This window comes from Limulus polyphemus, unplaced genomic scaffold (genome assembly GCF_000517525.1).
Source record: "Limulus polyphemus unplaced genomic scaffold, Limulus_polyphemus-2.1.2 Scaffold176, whole genome shotgun sequence".
Classification (NCBI taxonomy): Eukaryota; Metazoa; Arthropoda; class Merostomata; order Xiphosura; family Limulidae; genus Limulus; species Limulus polyphemus.
The window spans coordinates 796,710-819,284 of NW_013665786.1; the positions used below are offsets into that span (position 1 = coordinate 796,710).

The 22,575-nt window shown below is 33.8% G+C and overlaps 1 protein-coding gene across 2 annotated transcripts in view; it reads left to right on the forward strand.

Moving 5' to 3' along the window:
- The first annotated feature begins 4,257 nt into the window (after positions 1 to 4,257).
- Positions 4,258 to 22,575, forward strand: part of LOC106478055 (RNA-binding protein 38-like) — a 97,965-nt gene continuing 79,647 nt past the window's right edge. Inside the window, exon 1 of one of the 2 annotated variants that reach the window (XM_022381574.1) lies at positions 4,258 to 4,768. In XM_022381574.1, the coding sequence (XP_022237282.1) occupies positions 4,556 to 4,768 (213 nt within the window). In that variant the 5' untranslated portion in view covers positions 4,258 to 4,555. The remainder of the gene's footprint in view (positions 4,769 to 22,575) is intronic. The other variant, XM_013938565.2, reaches the window with a different exon arrangement.

Sequence of the window (22,575 nt, forward strand, 5' to 3'; positions counted from 1 at the left end):
CACATTACGCACCAGAAGAGACGAAGCAACGTTCACACGTTGGAAACGATGATAATCGGAGAGTTCGTGAGGCACCCAAACACCTTCTTTTTGGAGTTTTACGATATTCCTTAGATGCTTACGTATTGTTTCACGAGAGACATGCAGTTTCAGGGCCATTTCACGAGTGTGTTGCCTTGGGTTAGACTCAACAAGCGTCTTCCGAGCATCAATATCAATTCCAACATATCGGCCACTGCCATCACAGTTTCTAAGGCCAAAGTCACCGGAACAAAATTTGCTGAACTATCGTTGACACTTACGAACGTGTTCAAAACATTTCCATAAACGTATTTGATATTCTTTGTGGCTACAGAGGCGTTGTCTTCCCTTCTTGTATTCAAACAGCATTACTTGCCGAATCTTTGTCTCGTCGTGTGTCACCACTATAAGGGATTAGAGTATACTAAACTTTACACATTATATAGGTTGCACTAACGTGACGTTTAGGCGGTTCGTTTAACTATTATTTGTGATGTACGATTTTTTTGGGGTGATTAATGCAAGTGTTCCAAAATGCGACATTAATTTCTTGACGATTTAATATATTAGACATTTTCTGAAATAATGTCTATTTGATATTTCTAGCAACTTTGAAATTGAGCTGGTAACCAAATGACCATAAGGACCAAGACATAAACGCTTGGAGAAGATGTAATGAAATGATAAGAAAGTGGTATTTTTAGGTAAAATTAATGAGATAAATTATTTAAAATTTGTTTCTCAAGCTCCTTTCTGTGGTATATATGTTGCCACACATCTCCCGTGTTTTGTTTTATCGAGTGCCGAGCTAAATGTCAAAGCCTTGTTGTGATCGGATATGTAGAAGTAGAAGAAAAGGGCATGATTAAAGACGGTTTGACAAGAGAAAAAAGAAGTCAAACAGCGAGGAAGTACTTGTGAATAATATGCTGGATAGATAGTTAGGAAACTAACCCTATCGATACACATGCATGTGCGCATCACAACACTGTCATGTGACGAAAACAGTTTTACAGGCGTAGCTATAATTTGTAAAGACCGTGAGGAGTAATTCAAGTAAGACCCTTGAAACCCTGACTGTCAATCTATGAGATGTAAGATCGAGATCACCACTTTAATTGAATGTTTGAGATTCGTTTCGCAGACATTCGTGCTTCCAAAACAAATTGTAAAAATACAGATTTATGTATATTGACCAAACAATCACGTACAAAAACAGTGCTATTTTGTTGAATAATACAGTGGGACTAATTTAAAACAATTAGCTTTTAAAGTAAACCTACTTGTTGAATACTATTAAACTTAAATCTTGAATGTTTACAAATTACCCGCATAATGGTTCTTGTATTTATATATATATATATGTATTTACATATTAATTTCAACTTATCAAGAGAAAAATAGTTTTTGACTCAAAAATAGTGAGACGTCTGCTTTTTAGCAAGTGGTTAGGGTGCTTGACTCGTAATCTGCGGGTCGCGGGTTCGAACCCCCGTCCCACCAAACATGCTTGCTCTTTCAGCCGTGGGGACGTTACAGTGTGACAATCATTCTCACTAATCGTTGGTAAAAAGAGTAGCCCAAAAGTTGGCGATAGGTGGTGATAACTAGCCTCCTTCCATCTAATCTTTCACTGCTAAATTAGGGACGGCTAGCGCAGATAGCCCTAGTGTAGCTTTGAGCGCAATTCTAACCAATCTGCTTTTCAGCACCAGTGATATAGTGTAGGGATTTTTATTATAATGAAAAACCTTATTGATTTTAATATTTACAATTACACAGTTCAGTGGTATAGCAATTGAAGAAAAACGGAAACATTTTCCTATAAATTAAAATGGAGGCAGACGAAACAAAGTCTCTCTCTCTCACTCTGACAAGAGTAAAAAGAAACACGATAATGAATGCTTCTGCAAGGAAACTATTTTGATATTTTGTTGTTGTTTTCTTTATTTAAACTTGTTACCGCCATCTAGTGACAAATAAAAATGGCAAAAATATTCAGTCATCATTTATATACATTTATACACACATATATAGTTTAAAGCTCAATTATATTTTGTTATTCGAAAATGATTCACTTTCTCTTCATTCTCTTTATTTACAGATAATACATAATAATCACTTAGGTATTGCTGCACACCTTATGTTACTGGAAACTTTAACACCTACTATTTTTGCGTTTTATTATATTGATAAATTTAAAACTCATTGTGAGGCTTAAAGGTCACTACGCATTTCAAAATGTTCACTGTATTTAAATCAGTTATTCCTATGTAAAAAAAGATTACATTTATAATTCTGTTTTTGTTATGGGAGGGGGGTATGTTATTAATTATGGAGTAAATTAAAGTAAATATAACTTAAAAATCTTTTAGTACTACTCGAGTGAACAATTTCGTCTTAGCTTAACCCAAGAATTACCGATGGGGTTCATATAACAATTGACTTTTTAAACACCTCTTTCTAAACTGTTAATGCACCAAACTGCCTTTTTTTTCGTAGAGCTACCAACTATTATTCAACCGGTAAATTATTTACTTGTTTTAAGCCATTCACTACTGGTGGGATCCGCATATTTAATCATATTGAGTAATATTTGGTTTTATCTGTTACAACACTCAGTAATAAAACCGATAGAAAAAAAAGGGAAAATCATTCTTTATTTTCTCAGTGGGCCTATAACGTTAAAAATCTGGTTTCGATATGTGCGAAGGACAGAGTACAGATAGACCCATTATGTAGCTTTGAGCTTTACAACAAACGAACAGATTATTTGTTTATGTAAAATACGCAGAAGCGGGAGTCCAGTATTAGTTTGTGAGATTAATTCACAAATTAATGGTATTGTTTTTGTATGTGTGTGTGTTTGACGCGAATGTTATTAGGAACCCTGTCATTAAAAAAGTCATGAGCCCATAAAAGTTTATTTTGGTCTTTTCTTGTTTGAAAATGTTACGTTTCATGGGAGGTTTTGTACTATAACTCAGCTCCTCGATATAAACCCCTCGAAATAAAAACAGTATGTAAATGTATTGTTAAAAACGAATGAGCTTTGGGCCTCATCAGGCAACGTTTTTACATCTGGCAAAACAACCTGAAAAACATGCATACTGGTATATGTGGTTTTTAGAGGAGTCGTGGCCTAGTGGTCAGTGTGTTCGTGCTGTGGATCCGAGGGCTCTTTGAAGCCGTTGGTACGCTATAAGAATGACGATCGATTCTCACTGTTTGGTCAAACAAGAGTAGCCTACGTCTTGGCAGTTGGTGCTTTTACTAGATTTTCTCTAGTTTATCAGTTTAACATTAAGGACAACTTTACTCAAATAGACCTTGTTTAAGTTTGTGCAAAATTCCAAACAAACATATTTTTTACAGTTGTTAACTAAACACATTTTACACTCATTGCTACGCTGTTGAGAAAGTACATATGTAATAGTTGTTTTTATCTGTTTTCAGGAGTTTAGAAGTGTTATTGAACACATTATGTGCATAATAACACAAAATAAAGTCTAGGGGCTTCATTTTGAGGCGCGTAATAAAGAAAATATATACAAAACGAGTAAAGTGTTATTAAACGTGTCACGGGTATAAAACTGAAACGAGTAAAGTGGTATTAAATATGTCACGGGTATAAAAGTGAAACGAGTAAAGTGTTATTAAATGTGTCACGGGTATAAAACTGAAACGAGTAAAGTGGTATTAAATGTGTCACGGATATAAAACTGAAACAAGTAAAGTGGTATTAAATGTGTCACGGATATAAAACTGAAACAAGTAAAGTGGTATTAAATGTGTCACGGGTATAAAACTGAAACAAGTAAAGTGGTATTAAATGTGTCACGGGTAAAAAACTGAAACGAGTAAAGTGGTATTAAATGTGTCACGGGTATAAAACAGTAAAAGCATATTTTCGCGTTTCACTTATGTATGTTTGACAAGAAAAATTATATGGTTCAAAAACAGACCTGAAATCATATAATCATCCCTTTTTGAGGACACTAATGCGTTAGTTCTTAATAATTATTCTAGAAGGTTCGTAATGTATTTGAAAATTAGAAAAACAACAACAAAATATCACATGTTGCTGAGTAATACAGCGCATGCATGAGTTTTCTATTGTGCGATTGCTCTGCATAAGGAGTATGCGTGCTTGAGGGATTTTGGCGGCCTCTCATTGGTTGTGTACAGAAAGACCGAGGAGGCGCGTCATTCGCTGTGTCAGGAAGGAGAGAGTCATCCAGTACAAACAGCTAACGAAGTTCGTGTTGTACACAGCTTAGAGGACTGTTGTATGAACTTTCCTCTACGTCGAATTTTGTCAGGCAACTAAGTCGTTAGGATAGACTTTTCGTACATACGGGTATCTTGGGAGATGGTTATTCTGTGATTCTGTTTTTGTTTTATGATAAAATAAGTTGCCGACCACTACAAATTGAGAAAGCCGACAAAATATTGTGTCCGCCCAAAACGAAATTCTACTTTGGTTTGATAACGGACAGCTGTACGCTTTTGCTGTAATTGAACCGGTGCCATAATGTCTGAAGCTTACTTTCAACTTCACCCCCACCTTCCCGTTACAACTGGAATTCAACAAAAGGACACTACGTTTACTAAGATCTTCGTAGGGGGTCTTCCCTACCACACCACTGACAAGTCACTTCGACAGTTTTTCGAAGGATTCGGTGAAATTGAAGAGGCTGTAGTGATTACAGATAGACAAACTGGCAAGAGTCGAGGTTATGGATTTGTAAGTGATACTGTTCTTTTTTCAACAAATAGTTAATTTAGAGAACTTGTAAAATTTAATGTTTTAGGGTAAATAATTAACATGCACAATTAATGTAACGATAATTAAAATGTGAGTTTAGAAAAGTACATTTCCCCCAAATTATGTATCTTTGTCGTTGGCTCCGGTGGAAATGCTTATAAGTTCTAGAAACTGGTTTCACTTTTTAAAAGACTGGAACTTGGAAAATTCAATTTTATCGTCGATTGAGTTACAAACTACAGTACGTTTTAGAGCTTTATTGTGCAACAACAACAACAAAAATGTGGGTTGTTGCCATCGTATTTCATTTACCTAATGAAGCAAAACTAGAACTTCAAAATGCCCGGAAAAGCATTTCTTTGTTTCGGATTTTAATGTTTTAGTTTTCGTAATCATCAATATAAGATTACACAGGATTGCGATGGTTTTATTGTCTTGACATTTTTATATTTTCTAAAGTAATTCCTGTACGCTGAATCCCAAAATGATATCCATTTTTCTCCATCACGTACAGATTTTTCACAAAACGTCATAATGCAATACATAAAAGAAAGACCACAACACGTAGTTTTGAGACTAAAAGACATAGATCGGGATGAATGAGGAATCATATTCGTTTGACATCAATGTTCTTCCCTTTTCTTCAGTTTGTTTGTATTTTTGTTAATAAATATAATAGTAATAAATGTTCATTGTGGTAAACGAAATAATAATTTGATTTAAGTAATTTTTTTTTATTCCCGGTTTGTAAAAAAATCCTTACGTGATAGAAAAAAATGAATATTATTTTCGAAGTCTGCATAGCTTTATTATGGAGAATCCATTATTAATAACAAAATTCGCAGGCCTGTGTTAGTAGTGACTTTGAATCATTCCATAGTACTATGGGGTGGCTTAGTCAGTTCAGCCTTTTCACCCCCTTTGTTAAAAATAACCTCCAAGTCTAGTTAAAGTAGTAGTAGTTTGAACTTTCATTCCTAACAGTAACAGCTGATCCTGAGTGCGTGTAATTCGTCTGACAAGTAATTATTCAACTTTGAAGAAATTTCCAAGTTCCACAAAGTGTGATACACAAAACTTTTGATTTCCGTAAACATCGTAGAAACTAAGAAAGAACGTTTTTTAAGTTTAAATTTACAAAACTTAGTTATTTGATCCGTGAAAAAAGGGACAGAATTCTATGATAAAAACATTAAACTCTTTAATTAAAACAACATTGATCAAACTATTTCAACGGTTTTAATCTTCTTGAAATAATTTATTACTTCAATCGTCAAAGTGTGATTTGAAACGTTTTTTCAGAAATTCGAAAAGACTGATGCGTCAATTCTCTTTCGAAGTACAAATGAAAGTTTTATTTTGGGATTTTTAATTTTTTCAAAACGTTTACTTTTATCATTTCAAGTGCTGAATATTCAGATATCTAACATAAAAACTGATGAATCAACTTCAGGTAAGAATGATAAGTAAAATGTTTAGCGCTGTTTATTTGCCATCTGTTTATGTAACAGACAGAGCCTTGAACCAAACGGCAACTATTGGCAGTTGTCCATTAGAGCGTTAGTTTTTGGCGTTAAAAGACTGCCTCACAGTGTGCTATTTGACGTAGCTTTAGATATCGGAGCAATAACGACTTTTTTATATATAAGTAATTACATGATGCTTATTATGAATTGATTTATATTTATTGATCAAATCTTGATCGGCTTAAGTTATAAAACTGTTCGTCACATATTCCTCTGTATGGCTCTGTTAATAAGTGCTATAATTTTAACTTCTATTCACCATCTATCATTAAAATTAATTACTAGTAACAAAACACGCGTGCATTGTTCTTTTACATATTGTTAAAAATTCAGTAGAGTTGTTTTTTATTTTGAAACCAAGTTTGTGAGTGAAAGATTTTCTTTTTATATCGAAATTATAAACTCTTACCAACTTGGTGAGGTCCACATGGTTCTTTTTTTAACGGAATTTGACGTAAAATTTCAGTTACATATATTTTGTCGCCTGTCATACAATAAAATAAACCAATAACATTACGGTGAGGAAAGTGACTTCTCTTGGCTGAACAAACTTAGCTTGTTACCAAAAATCGTGTGTTTAATGACGCTATCTATGTTCAGAATTCATGTTTCACTTATGGTTTTAAACCCTAAAAATATCACAGAAGGTCTTCAAACTAACACCGGGAAATAGCAATCGGAGGATTTCAACAAGTTGGATCTAATCTATGTAGACTGTTCCGTTGCCCTCTAGGCCTAGTGAAAAGCAAAACAAGATAGCAAAATTGATTAATCCTACCAGGCTCATTTTTGTTAACACGCGCTAAAGAAAAATAATTTCTGATGTATTTTTCACAGTAACCCGTCTGAGATATTCGACAATAATATCGCTGAAAATCCATATTAAAGCTTTTTGTAAGAGAGGGCGATATATAAATATTTCACAATGCTTATTTTTTTAACTTTAGTCAAACAATCTAGTTACCGGCAACTGGGAATAAGATAAAATTCAAAGATTTTATTTAAAATATCTAAATGTATAATATTATGTAATCATAGTTTTTTACCAAAAAATTTTGTCATTTAAATAAGATGTGCAAAATCCGCGCGTTTCGCTAGAAAAATACGCGCCCTTAGATTCGTACAAATAATCCAGAGCAGACGATGCGACGCGCCTACGCTGAACTCTATTAGTAGAGTCGAAGGTCGTCTGATGTGGGCGAGCACTCACCCTTAGCAACGTTCTGCCATTTTGTGAGAGGGACAAACACACTAGTGTCTTGTATGACTTTTGTTATAGTGTGACACTAACTGAAAGTTTTAGCCTATTGCCATTTTTTTTATTTCGTTTGAAAGTGTCTACTTTAATTAAGCTTGATACAGTTACTGTCTTACCAATATATTAAAATATCGGTTCTATGGCCTTTTTTGGAATCATATAAAATGATAATTTGTACGTTAGACTGTAGAAATAAGGGATTTGTTAACACTGGACCTTGAACAACAAGCGCACAGCAAAGCGTTGTTTGACCCGCTGCTAATGTGACGAATCGGTATGTGCTGTGGATGTAACGTTACGTCACGCCGAATGTATCAATATATTGAATTCAGTGAGCACATTTTGCTAATCGGAACATCATTCGGGTTTTTCAGTCGTAGCTAGAAAAACACCCGGATGCAATTAGAAACAATGTTTAGACTATTTTCGATCACTTACTCAAATTTCAAACTAAAAATTAACACTAACTATGTAATTAACGATAACTCATGCCAGTGTGGCAGTCGAAACTGAAAGACTGAAGTTGAAACTACTATAACCAACAGTAATTTGGAATACAAACAGTATACAAACAAAATCATTTACACCAAATGACAACCACAAAATAGTAGTAATTTTACTTGAGTATGTTGCGTAACACGCGTAATTTCAAAAAGGGGATAGAAAGAATTTGGACGATTTCGTAGGTTAGCTATACACATTACTCCCAAATTTATCTTTATATTAGATATGGCGAGTATTTTCATAAAGATTCTTAATTCATTGGTTATTTCAGTTTTCATGAACAAAAAATGTTTTTGTAGTGAAACTTGATTGTAGCACAGCAATTTTATTAAAAAGAGCGAATAAGGTATAATTTACGAAGTTTGCCGGCTCTGTTCGCGTGATAATACACGTTATTCGCCTGAGGCGAATCCCCAAAACACGTCAAATCGATGTAATATTACTACTATTGCATTCGGGAGTGTTTTCCTAGGTACGACGTAAAAGTCCGAGCGATGTTCCGATTGACACATTGTCGCTCTTAAATCTCGTAAGGCAGAAACGAGATTGAAAATAAAATCTCGCAAAATTGGGTCTGTCCAAGAACTGATAGAGTGCAGTTTGCACTTGGATTTCTTTTTTTCCATCCCTGAAGTATTCTTTACACATTTCCTTCTGTATGTATGATTAACACAAATCTTAATCGTGCTAAGTTACTCCGTGTACTTGTGTGTTTTCCACATATCTCGGTATTGTATCCTTTACAAAATAAAAACACTACCATTAGAATCTTAAAGTGAAATATTTCACGTTCCAACCAGACGTATAGGATTGAATAGTTTGTGTCATTGATTTGTTACAAAGTGTTTCTGGAATAGTGAAGAAAAAAAACAAACATATAGGTTTAACACATTCATTTCATTACATGTGTGTGTACATGCAGATGCATTTGCCAACAAACTTTCCACATGTTTTTATATTTGATGTTAGTAATTTACGTGTCATAAAGTTACTGTAATAATACTTGCAGCTGTGAAAGTGGAAAGTTAAATATTCTTTTTAATTTGACTGTACAAAGGACCTATAAATGGACAGTCATAAAAGAAAATCTGTTAGGCATTTTAGTGCTTAAACGGTTAGACCTATAAAGTTTTATAGCTATTAGCACAGAATAGTAAACAAAGTTAGTGCAAACACACAAACTATCGAAAATGTCTTGGATTAGAACGTTGCACATCTAGCCAAGGCAAGGTAACGGAAGTATGCTATAGATAGTGGCAAAAAAACATTAAAATGAAAAACAAAAACAAAGTCTCACATGACAATTTGGCTAACGTTATGTGCATACACATCAATTTTAGGCTAGATTACGTGAGAGGTGTGTGTGTATGGTATTTATCATGTTAAGATATGATTTTTGATACTTTATTTTGTTGATTGCAGTAGTCAGCTCTTTGAGCTATATATCGTAAAAAACATTGCATAAACTGGCAAAGATTTATTGGTAATCTAGGGCCCGCCTTTTCAAAATGGCGTAAGGTCAGGCTGGGTAAAAGTATTTTTGCTAACACATTCTTGGTCGAAATCAATTTATATCTGACAGAGTTTGTTTTTGATAAATAATAAGTTATTTTATTTACATACGTTGTTTGAATATAATAAACTTAACAATATTATTCGATAAACAAAATAGAATTTGAGAATATTTTGTCGTCGCCTAGGATACTCTTAAACGGGCTAACCTGATACCTTGTCATAGAAGAAAATGTTATGTCACTTTAAAAACTTCCCAAAACTATGAGTTTTCCTAAATTTCCTCAACGTCTCCTTATATTATGTTGTTCTTCTGTGTGGGAGTTCGGCCATGTCACGTTCCTAGTAGTAGTTGTCCAGATCACATGCTGCGAGAACCTAAAAAGGTGTAAACAAGAGGTTTTACTAACAAAACCTGAAAGAGAATTAAAACCTCGTGAAAAATAGAACATGAGTAATTATATTCTTAAGGGATGGTAGTTTCTTAAAAATCGCAAACTTGTACTTTGGATCGGCAGAAAGATTCTAAAACAATAAGTGTTGGTTATAGGCGAAACTCCCTGGAGCTGCCAAAAAATTTAACTTTGAACATTGTTTTAATAATCTTTTGTGAATTACTGTAAATAACAAGATATTAATTCTAAAACATTTTCGAGTTAAAAATTGTTGAAATAGCAATTATTGCTTGTACTTACATTTCGAACTTTGATATGTAGGTGTGCACATGACATCTGAAAGGTGTTCATTATTCACAATAGGGTTAATATAGTAAACACTTAAAAGCCTAATTAAAAAATGTATATTGTGTCTATAGATTTAAAAGTAGAACACAAGTTCAAAACGTGGCTATGTTCCTTTCACCCTATTACCTATTGTTCTGGGTCGATCACCTCTAGTATCACGTCCCCTTTCTTGTGGGGAAAATTTCTGTAAAGTAGTAGTAATCTTATTCACTGTCAATTTAGGTGATTGCTTGAGGATATACCATCCTTTATTTTTCCATAGGAATAACAAACACTGACGCGCGTTCATAGACGCCTTGTGAAGGATAATATTATAGAACTGTTTTAATATATAATACGATATTTTCTTAGTCTGAAACAGACATATATATTGGTTTTTCAGGGAGCTCTCAACAGATAAATGACGAAAAGGTGCTGTCTTTTGTCCTACACACTCGTCACTTTGATTGTTTTCAATAATTATTATTTTGTTTGGACTTTCTTCAAATTCAGTCCGTTATACATTTTTTTGCTTGAATTTCTTGTTCTACTGAATCTGTCGAGGTAAACAGTATACTTGGAAATATTACACGTTTATATTTTTGTAAACAATCCTGAAACTTGATTGCAGTTGATAATTATGCAAGTGGAACAAAAACAGAGTTGAGTAAATTTTTATAAAGCTTAATTTTCTCTAACTAAAAAGTTGAGTTTATTTCAGTAATGAAATAATTTAACATTCGTTCTTTCCTGATATTGAATTGTTGTAACTTCATACAGTATTTCATTATTAACAAAATTTATATGTGTAATTATATTTGTAAAGTACTTATTTGCCATTGTTAATGAAAACATCATTCCCATGATACTTTAAGCTCCTCACGTACATTGATCATTTACTTAAGAAATTAACATATTAATATCGTCAAGCTGCACTAACTCAACGCCTACATTGCTTTTTTAACATTTATGAAATTAATTCGAGAATATATAAACACAGGGACACATTTCTCATATAAATATCAATATGTTTGATTATGAAGCTTTATAAAGATAGTTTTGTTAATTTGGATTAAGCTTTTGTTTTTCAATATTTTCAATAAATGTTTGGTATACTAATAATTTCAAATCAAGGTTCTAAAGAAGTGAAAGCTGAGTTGTTGTTTTTTAAAAAAGAAGAAAGTACATAATTTTATTAAGTTTCAAGTTTAGGTTTTTATCTACAATATTTAGGGTTGTTTGTTGTGAATTTAACGATTGTTTAGAAATAATAATAGCATTGATGGAATTCCATAAAATGGAGATTAGGTTTAATTACTGTAATAATTATAAAATTTTAGGTTGTTTAAAATCTAAAGTTTAGCCATTTTTGTAATTGTGGAAATGTAGATTGTCTGTAACGAAATTTATGGCTAAGGTAGTTGCGAAATATAAAATCGTGTAGTAAAGTTAGTGTTGTCAGTAGTGTAAAAGAACTCAACATCTAAGAAGTTTTGATATATGAATATAGACGTGAATTGTAAATAAAAGTGGAGTATCATAACGTGCAGGAAGACGGTGTAAATAAAGTGGAGTATCATAACGTGCAGGAAGACGGTGTAAATTAAAGTGGAGTATTATAACGTGCAGGAAGACGGTGTAAATTAAAGTGGAGTATTATAACGTGCAGGAAGACGGTGTAAATTAAAGTGGAGTATTATAACGTGAATGAAGATGTTGTTGTCAATAAAGGTGGAGAATCATGGTTGAAAAATGTAGCAGTTTTACGGGTTTTGATGCTAGGACTAGGGATGTAAGTTGTGTGAGGGTTTAGAAATGTTATAATTATGTAGTTTAAACATTAAGCTTATAACATTAGTGTTAGCTTGAAAGAGAGCCCACAACAAAATAAGTCAACTTCTTATGGACTTTGTTGTTGTTGTTTTGAAGAAGTTTTTAATACTGTTTTCTTAAATTTGAAACATTTCTATGGAATATTTTAGAATATGTTCAAGAAGTAATTAGATATTTACGAATATGAAAGTTAACGTCATCTAGTTCTGGAGCTGTTTTTGTGGACTTCAAAATATTTTTTAGACAAACGAAAAACTCAAGTGTTTAAACTTAGAGTACTGCTTATTTATTAATTCTCGCTGAGGGAACCCGTTAATAAAGTAAAAATCATGTACAACAAGTTTAAATAACGTTCGTGAAGGTACCCGTTAATAAAGTAAAAATCATGTACAACAAGTTTAAATAATGTTCGTGAGGGTACCCGTTAATAAAGTAAAAATTGTATAAAACAAGTTTATATAACATTCCTGAGGGTACCCGTTAATAAAGTAAAAACTGTATAAAACAAGTTTAGATAATGTTCGTGAGGGACCCGTTAATAAAGTAAAAATTGGATAAGACAAGTTTAGATAATGTTCCTGAGGGTACCCGTTAATAAAGTAAAAATATTCCACACTTTGCACCTATGGGTGCGCTGTCAGAGCGACGATCAAATTCCATTATTCAATCAGCCAAGAATATTCCTAGATATGTGCCTAACAACTCTCTCGTCTTTTTTTTTTTTATCAATTTTCAAAATTACGGACAGCTACGCACGGATAGCCCTTGTGCTGAAACAAATTGAAGAAGTCAACATTTGCGGGCGAATGCAACATGTCTCCGCCACGCAATCCCAATATGGCTAATTTTGACACCAAAAAATAGTGAAAAAAACACACAAAAGAATCGACAAATTTCTGTATCATTGAGTGAGATCTGTAAGAAGGTATCTTTGTACCAAATCCCAGGTAAGTTGGTTGACAAACGCATGAACGAGTGTACCAAATCCCATGTAAATTGGCTGAAATACGGTGGAGTAATTGTAAAAAGAGAAAAGAAAAAAAGCTTTTTGTGGTATTTTGACCACCCCTATAATTACTAAAAATGGGCACGTTCACCATTTTTTGTCAATGCGCGGAACATGTAACAAAGTATCTTTGTACTAAATCCCTCGTAAATTGGTCAAAATACGACCGAGTAATTGACCCAAATCCCCAAAATTATGCTTTTTTTGTGAGCTCTCACCCCATAAAAAGACTAAAAATGGCTAATCCAACTTTTTTTTGTATGTCAATGTGTTGGGCACATAAATTTATATTGGTGCCAATTTTCATTTTGACTGCTGTAAATAGGACCGCACAGGAGCTAAAAATATACATTTTTGGGTTGTTTGACCTTTGAACCCATAAAAATCCTTAACAAAGGTCTAAATGAAAAAAAGTTTCTGGGAGTATCTAACCAAGGTATAACTCCACCAAGTTTCAAATCAATCCGCTGAGAAATGAATGAATGGTGGTCGATTGAAAAGTGTTTGGAAAAAAAAGAATGAAAAAAAAAAGAGACAATAGAAGAACAGTATGTCTTTCAGCGGAGACATAAAAAAATATTCCCGTACTTTTGTTAATGGAGGATTGTATACCCTTTGTAAGACAACGAAGGCTTGACAAAAAAACGAGTGATTACCTAACGTGGGGACAAAACAACATTCACCGTCGAAAACTACCATTCAAGACAGACAGCAGTACAGATATGAGTATGAAAAAACAGCATTTCATCAGAAATAGTCGATTTTATGTGTCAAAAAATGATAAGATTGTTGTAACCTAATTTAAAGATGAAAGACAGTAATCCTAAAAGACTAATAGTATTGCAGTTGCATGAGATACTGTACATGTGTAAAAGGTAAAACCACTAGTAGACAAAAAAAATTATAGCCAAGAGAATGAATGTAGTATTCTCCATATTATCTGACTCAGAGTAATGAATAATTTGCACTCTCTTTCTGTAGTCTAACCTTCTAATCTATCATTTAAAGTTTAGAGAAAGCTAGAGCTTTGTGCATACATACGAAACAATCAATCGGTCATCTCTCTCTCTCAGCGATTGTATGGGAGATTGGAAAGTAGTGTAGAGATAAGTTAGCTGGGGCTTACTTCCTTTAGAAAGAATATTACGTAAGGGAAAACTCGTGTGGAAAGTTCGTCAAACATTTCAAGGTTAGCTGATACGCAGTTAACAGCACATGGTCAGTTTACCTTCCGCTTATTTGCCTCGAGGCTTATTCCCGTTGGATCTGTGAAAGTTGCCCATATAGCAAAGGCAAATCAATTTGTACATTTTCTGTTCCATCTATGAAACAACTGGTGAGAGTTTTTGAAATCGTATTCGATGAATAAACAGTTTAAGAAGCAAGAAGTCTGTTCATATTTACATACTTGATACAAAAAACATTCTGGTTCTTTTTATCATCTCACAAAAGTTGAGACACAAAGTCGAAGTGATACATATCATCACGACATGTATGTTGTACGACATTGTTTTACATATTTGTACATGGAATAGTAACGTATAGGTGGCCTCAGTTATTTAGAGAGGATTGTTTATTTGTTATATCTCAAAGCTACACAACACTATGCGCTATGTCTTCCTTGGGGAATCAAACTAAGGATTTTAGCGTAGTATGTCCGTAAAATGAATGCAGACCCACCGTGAGACGTCTAGAAATGAGGCTAAAATTGTTGAAGTATTGAATGCATGATACAGTTTAACGACATCTTTCACGAGAGGGATCGAGGTGACCCGTTGGTTAGCGTACCGGACTGTAAAGGTGAGGGGACTCCGCTCTCTTTGGCTGTGTACGTTTTAAGAGTGACGGTCAAGTCCCACTTTTCGGTCTAACAAATGTAGCCTAACAGTTGACTGTGGCTGGTGTTCACTAATTACCTCCCCTCTATTCTGTCACAAAAAAGTAGGGACGACTAGTGCAGAAAACATTTGTAGCTTTGCGCGAAATCGAACAAACTTTCACGAGAACTAACCGTATGTTTTAATTTAATCACTTATTATTGGAAAAGTGTGAGATAATTAAATTTTACCAGAAACTCATCATATAGTGAAGTAGTACGTTCTATTTTTTCATTATATCAAATTTAGGGTTACCCTCGGTGATAACGTTTCTGTTCTATGGTAGAAAGTAATCTATAAAAACCTCGTAACTTACTATCTGGTTACAGTACCTCCACCATATATTAGCTGATTGAGGTGAAGTATGATCAAATTGTTCCAGAATCACTCAGTTTACGTGGTAGCCTTCTTTCTGATCCCGTTTTATAAAAGGTATGGCGAGTGGTGTCTTGAATAAAAAAAAAAAAAATACTCGACGTCTTAAAAAAAGATATATTATTTTACTGGATATCATGTTCCATACAGAGCTTAAATATATATTAAACAGGTTCCGTTCAAAGTGAAATTAGTATTACGTTAGTAACTATAGCTATTGGCTGTTGACAGAATTTATTTTCTATGTGTGGTGTTTGTTTATGTACTTCATAGCTATTGGACGGATGCTGTCATGGTTATAAATCATAAAATATGCAAACCATGACATCTTTTGCTTTACACACGTGAAACAACATATGATGTGGATTGATGCTGTATCGTTTTACACGTGTGTAAAGCAAAAGATGTTTCTCGACTCTCAACTGTCATACTCTTGATTAGATTACATTAGCCTGATATCCGCACCTATATAGAGTGATACAGCATTTGATTTGGATTGACGCTCTGTCATTTTACACGTGTGTAAAGCGAAAGATGTTTCTCGACTCTCAACTGGCATACTCTTGATTAGATTACATTAGCCTGATATCCGCACCTATATCCAAGCGATACAGCATTTGATCTATATTGACGCTTTGTCATTTTACACGTGTCCCAAACGTCATACGCTTGATCAGATTCCATTAGCTAGATATCCGCACCTATATAGAGTGATACAACATTTGATGTGGATTGACGCTTTGTCATTTTACACGTGTGTAAAGCGAAAGATGTTTCTCGACTCTCAACTGTCATACTCTTGATTAGATTACCATTAGCTAGATATCCGCACCTATATAGAGTGATACAACATTTGATGTGGATTGACGCTTTGTCATTTTACACGTGTGTAAAGCGAAAGATGTTTCTCGACTCTCAACTGTCATACTCTTGATTAGATTCCATTAGCCTGATATCCGCACCTATATCCAAGCGATACAGCATTTGATCTATATTGACGCTGTCATTTTACACGTTGAAGGAAAAGCCGGTCACAAACAGAATGGGTCAAAAGGAACTTTGCCCATCTCGGTGCAATTTTGTAATTTGAACAGACGCCATCTTTTTTAATTTTTAAATCCAAGCTTATAGTAGAAACACGAACTGAAATATGGGTAAACTGATTTTTGGGGCACACTGTACTTACACGACATCGACGAGAGTGTACGCTGTTACATTAGATTAACTAGTGAAATAATGGTGGTCATATTTCTTCTTAAATTGTTTGTTGTTGTTCGTTCATGAATAGAACGAATGCCTCATAGCAAACACAAAGTTAAAATTATTTATCTTTCACCCGTCCCCTCTTCTTTCCATCTATCTGCTATAATCAATGATCTGAATATCAGTTGTTTTGGGGTTTTTGTATACTTGAAGGAACTGAAGCAAGACGTACGCAGCATGACAGATGACCATTAGACTAAGTGTAATTACTAAATATAAACTAGTGTGAAGGTAAAACCCCATAAAATTATAATGGCGTTTCTCAGTTTATGAAATTGACAAGGAATGGGCGGGGTATTCGCGTCCTGAAAGTACTGGATCACGAGGGTCAGTTTTTAAGCACTATTGCCAGTTGTTGTATTAGGCAAAGGACCGAGTAAATTGCTTTTTTTTAATTTATTGTAGCTGCAAATTTGTGATGTTATAAATTTTAGTGAAGATCTGAAAGGAACATCTTGGGATTTGTAAACCGAATAAACGTTCAACACTTTCAATTTTGAAGGTCGACAAAAATGTGAAACGGTAATATACTAGCGGTGTGTAAACCTCTAGCTTCACTTAATTTATCTCGCTAATTGTATTGTTCTCTAGCATCGTCTAAACTCTGTGTACTAGAACTAGGAAATGTTTTCAAGTATCGTTTCAAATGTGTGATGGACATTAAGTTTGTAATAATACAGTATAGGGTGTAAACGTAGGTCCTTCAAAGGTTATTTATCACTATTATTATTATAAAGGAAACAAAAATATTACGAAATACATCGGTGAACTTTTATAAAATCCAATCATCTGTTATTACCAGCTTTTATGTTGGAGAGAAAGAACCTAGCTGTGCGTGACTTTTGGAATTGTTTGTAATTTAACAATATATATATATATATTACACACGCTTCTACAAAATACTTCCCTATCTTTCATCTTTTCAAGTAATTTTCACACGGATAAATGCTGAATATTTATTATTGGCTGTGAAATAGAAGCCATATACTTTGTAACGTCACAATCTTTAATATATGATGTCTGTGTAACGATAGCGGAACATAAACATTAAGTAAAATGAACTGACCTACCTACCATACGTTATTATATTTGCTTTTAATATTTTTAGTAGCTACATTTTATGACAACAGAATCACTCCTTGACAAGAGATCTTCGAAACTCTACCAGAATGTATATGGGGAGACATTAAATTATTAAACTAACAAACAGTATGTTCAAATCTCAAGGCAACATAGAGTTTTAGAGGAAGAGATGAAGCTATATTTTACAAATGTCTAATGGATTGTTGTGCACTAACCAGAATATACGAGAGATCTGTTCAAGCATTCTAATAAACATGAGTTTAACATCAAATGTATAACACACCATAATGTCCATAACATGTATATTGAAACAGTTCAGTAAATGTTTAATTCAGGAATAGTATGTTACATTAACCTATTTTACGTAACTAACCAACATACAGTTTTTGTTACATAGAACTTGCGTTTGGAGTTGAAACAGTAATATGTGTACTACAGTCTAAAGAATCTTTGTAATGACGACATAAGATAACTTTCCATTCCTGGACATGGAATGATGTAAGTAAATGGCTTGGAAAATTTAAAGAACAAAAGCAGCAGATCACTAAAGACTGGTCATTCGAGCAATAATTAAACGTGTTTTTCTGTGTAACTCATAAATCGCTAATGTATTACTTTTTATGCTAAGAAATTTCAAAAAGTTAGTGAATAAGTTAAAACATTTTGGTAAATGTGAAATAACACAGACATTTCAAGAAAACAAAACAATATTTAACGATATACAGTAAATATTTAAAAATGAGATTGTCCCCAATCTCAAAATGCAATAATATTTTACTCAATAATTTACTGTCTTTAATAATACTTTTAGTTTCCAGTTTATATTAAAGTTCTTGAAAACCGAAATAGTAGATGAAAAATTATAAATCAACAAGTAATAGAGGGCCGAGCGTGTCCTATATGTTAGTGTGTCGAAGTGTGAAGTTTGCGAGTCATTACCTCAAACTCTCGAGCCGCATTTTAGGACGTAGGTGCGTTATAAGAGTGACTGTCAAATCGCATTATTCGATTAGAGTAGCCCGAGACTTTGTAATGGGTGCTGTTCAATAGAACGACCTTCCCACTGGTCTATCAGTTAAAAATTAGGAATGACTAGCGCAGATAGCCCGAGTCGCTTTGCTCAAAATTTCTGAAACAAATCAAATGATAAGCACAGAAACCTCAAAGTCAAGCGATCTGCGTCGTTACGATAGTTCGTATAAATAATATTTTATGTACTTATTGGTTCACGGTCACGTGTAGTAGGATACAGCTCGAAAGATTAATGTTACAGTCAGTGCTGGATCATTTTATCCCAATTAAGAAGGACATTAATGCTAGGTTAAGCCTATCTGACTTTCTTCACGTTTTCTAATATCGATATTTCCTCCACGTGGAGACCAAACAACTTTTACTACTATTTTTTTCGCCAATGTTTGAAACAAAAATATTGCCAGATGAAAAAAAAATTCCCCGTATTTCTGAAATTATTATTATTATTACAGAAATGAAAAATACACATTTGAATACTTTCAATAATATGATCGCGAATCACTTAATTGAATATATTTTTGTTAAGCCATAATAATCTTGTGTTTGTGTATATAACACTCGAGAAAAGTTAGGATATTTTAAAGCTGTTTCAGACCTTACATTTTGTTTAGACTAACAGATAACGAACTGTTTGATTACTGTTGACCTTTCCTTAAAACTGCTGACATCAACAAACTTTCAGAGAACCTCTACATTCACCAGGTTTTCGGAAGATTACTTTAGTAACAAATGTATAAGCACGTTAGGAGCACGATAAATAGGTTGTTCACAGTAATTGTTAAATTCAATGACACGAGCCGAACATGCGCATATTTGACTGAAGTTTTCAAACTGACTTATTTCCGTAAATATGTAAATATATTTATTCAAAGCAATATGAATAATTCAGCATTTTAAATTCCTTGATTAAAAAAGTTGCAAACGTTCACACTTGGTATATAATATATTAATTCGTCTATTTCTTAATACAAAATGCACGTGTTAAATTATACTGTTGGGATCATCTCAGCCTTTTCTTTTGTCACCTTAGTGTTCGGTAATAGTGCTTTGGATGAAATAGGCTTAAACTCTGGTATTATGCTTTTCTAGAACATTTATTTTTGAGGTAGAATTCCTTCAGTTTTTTTTAATATCTCGGTTTTTGTTTTTGTATTTTTGTTATTGCTTAATTTTTAAAGCCCTTCAGTGGCACAGCGGCATTTCTGTGGACTTACAACGCTAGCAACTTGGTTTCGATACCCATGGTAGGCAGAGCACAACCCTTTGTGTAGCTTTGTGTTTAATTACAAAAAATTTTTAAATCTAGGATTTTTTTATTCAGCAAGTTATTCCAAATAAGAGTACATTTAATCATTTTATTCTCAATATTGTTGTTTTCTTAGCATAAAGCTACGCAATGGGCGATCTGCGCACTGTCCACCGCGGGGAATCGAATCCCGGATTTCAGCGTTGTAAGTCCGTAAACTTACAGCTTATCTACCAGGAGACTAATCTCAAGGTACCAAAATATCTTTGAAACTAGTAAGTTTGGATGCTGCAACGCGAACTTCGAAACGATGATGTTGCAGTTCACAGCAATTCTTTGTTTGTTTATAGTTATGCACAAAGCTACACAATGGGCTATCTGTGCTTTGCTCACCACGGGTATCGAAACCTGATTTTTCGCGTTGTAAGTCCGCAGACATACCGCTATGCCACTAGGGGAGCACACAGCAATTCTTTGTTTGTTTGTAGTTATGCACAAAGCTACACAATGGATTATCTGTGCTTTGCTCACCACGGGTATCGAAACCTGGTTTCTAGCGTTGTAAGTCCGCAGACATACCGCTGTGCCACTGGGGGGGGGGGGCACACAGCAATTCAAGCTAAATCAATTGGTCTCTTATGTTTAACTTTTTCATCTATTATTTTCCACAGGCAACAAGTGAATAAATCGTATTGAACAAAATTTTACAATCTTTCATTACAGTAGAAAACAGCCTACCTCGCATTTCTGTTTTATTATAGAACTCTATACCGGGGGTGGAGAGGTTTATCCTGTATTATTACTACTAAGAGCTGTCATTTTTATTGTTGATATGTTTTTGGAGGTTTGCCATGATGATTCTCTGTTGAAAACAAAGATCACGTGTCGCCTGCCAAAATGTGCGGGCCATATGACAGGCAATTGAAAGGCTAATTAACAACCTGCATTCTGACATTGACATACACACCATAACTTCCAGTTGAAGTTCCTCCAAATCTTTCGGTGTCAGTGGCGTAGGCTTAAAACTTTATCTCCTTATCCCGTATAGAACAAGACTTCTCAGTTTAGTTTGCCAGCAGATTTAACTCCTTCATCAGAAGGGAAGCCAATAAACTAAATCTTATTTCTCGCTATTGTTGTTTCAGATGTATCAACATACAATTGTTTATTCAGTACTCAATGGTAGCTATCGAAATGATCTAAATTTTACAGAGGTTCAAAATTCTCTATACTTTTATCAGCTCAGAACAGCTACTTATTGTTAAAGAATGTTAATAGTAATAGACATATCAAGCAGTTTAAATCGGTATAAAAATATTTATAGGTTATTGCAAAGGTTTTTCTAGGTCAATAAAGTAGTGGTTTTTGTCTTTTGGTTTGTGTTTCTGTGTTGTAGGTTGGGTGTGGCCTAGTGGTTAGGAGGTCGGGCAGCAAATCCATAGGTCCAGTGTTCGAGATGTAGTGCTGCTAAAATAGCTTTCCTCTTTATACCTAAAGCTTAGGTAACCGTTAAGGTTTGAAATTCCAGTTTCGGTTCCTTATTGTATTTATGTACAAGTTATATCAAGTAATTGCACTTTTATCAATGGTGTTGAAAAGTTTCTGTTATAACGCACGCCCTCAGGGATGGACAAGCTACTTATTTAGGAAGTAGAAAGACAGTGCAATGGAAAACTAGTTCTGTTGAAGAAGTATAAAGTCATTTGAAATATACAATGAATAATTAATAACAACCTATGAAAATATTTATGATGTTGTTAGAGATCAAGACAAGTATAAGTAATATTTTTAGAGGCTTTTATTTTCAAGTTTGAAAATTGCAATCCGGATGTGTTTTTATTTATTTGTGTGTGTAACAATAAAAATCTATGGCGTTGACTACTTCCTCTCCTTCAACAGCTCATCTTTCCTTGTTTTTGCTTATAACCGCTAAACACTTAATTGAAATTGGCAAAATCGGGGCACAAAAGAAAGAATATAAAATAAGATGCAACGTTTCAAAAATGAATAAGAATTGTAATGAAGGCGATGGGTTGCATGGTTAGTGAAAGTCTATGATAAAAAAACATTTTGAAAGATTGCACCATTAGGGAGCAGATGTAGAGGGAATTAGTGAACACAATTAGTTTCACTATGTTTGATTTTTTTTTAATGCATCTAAACGATATAGTGAGATAAATACTGTGAAACAATGCAGTACTTTTCTTAAATTTTGATGAAATACAATTCTAAATCGTTCATTACAATAATATCCACAGAGATTATAAATAATTTAAAAAATATATACGTATTTTTTGCTTATTATGCTAAATAGATTTTCATCACAAATCTACGCAGTGGCTCAAATTTCTGTTGATTTTATTGGCTTATCCAGCTACAATTTTTTTTTACATGTGATAGACTATTGAAGTCGGTTCTAAAATTCAGGTTTTAAAAACCTACAAGATTACGTATCGACAACATATCATTTAGTAAGTGGACACCTCCAAGCATACATATCGACAACATATCATTTAGTAAGTGGACACCTCCAAGAATACATATCGACA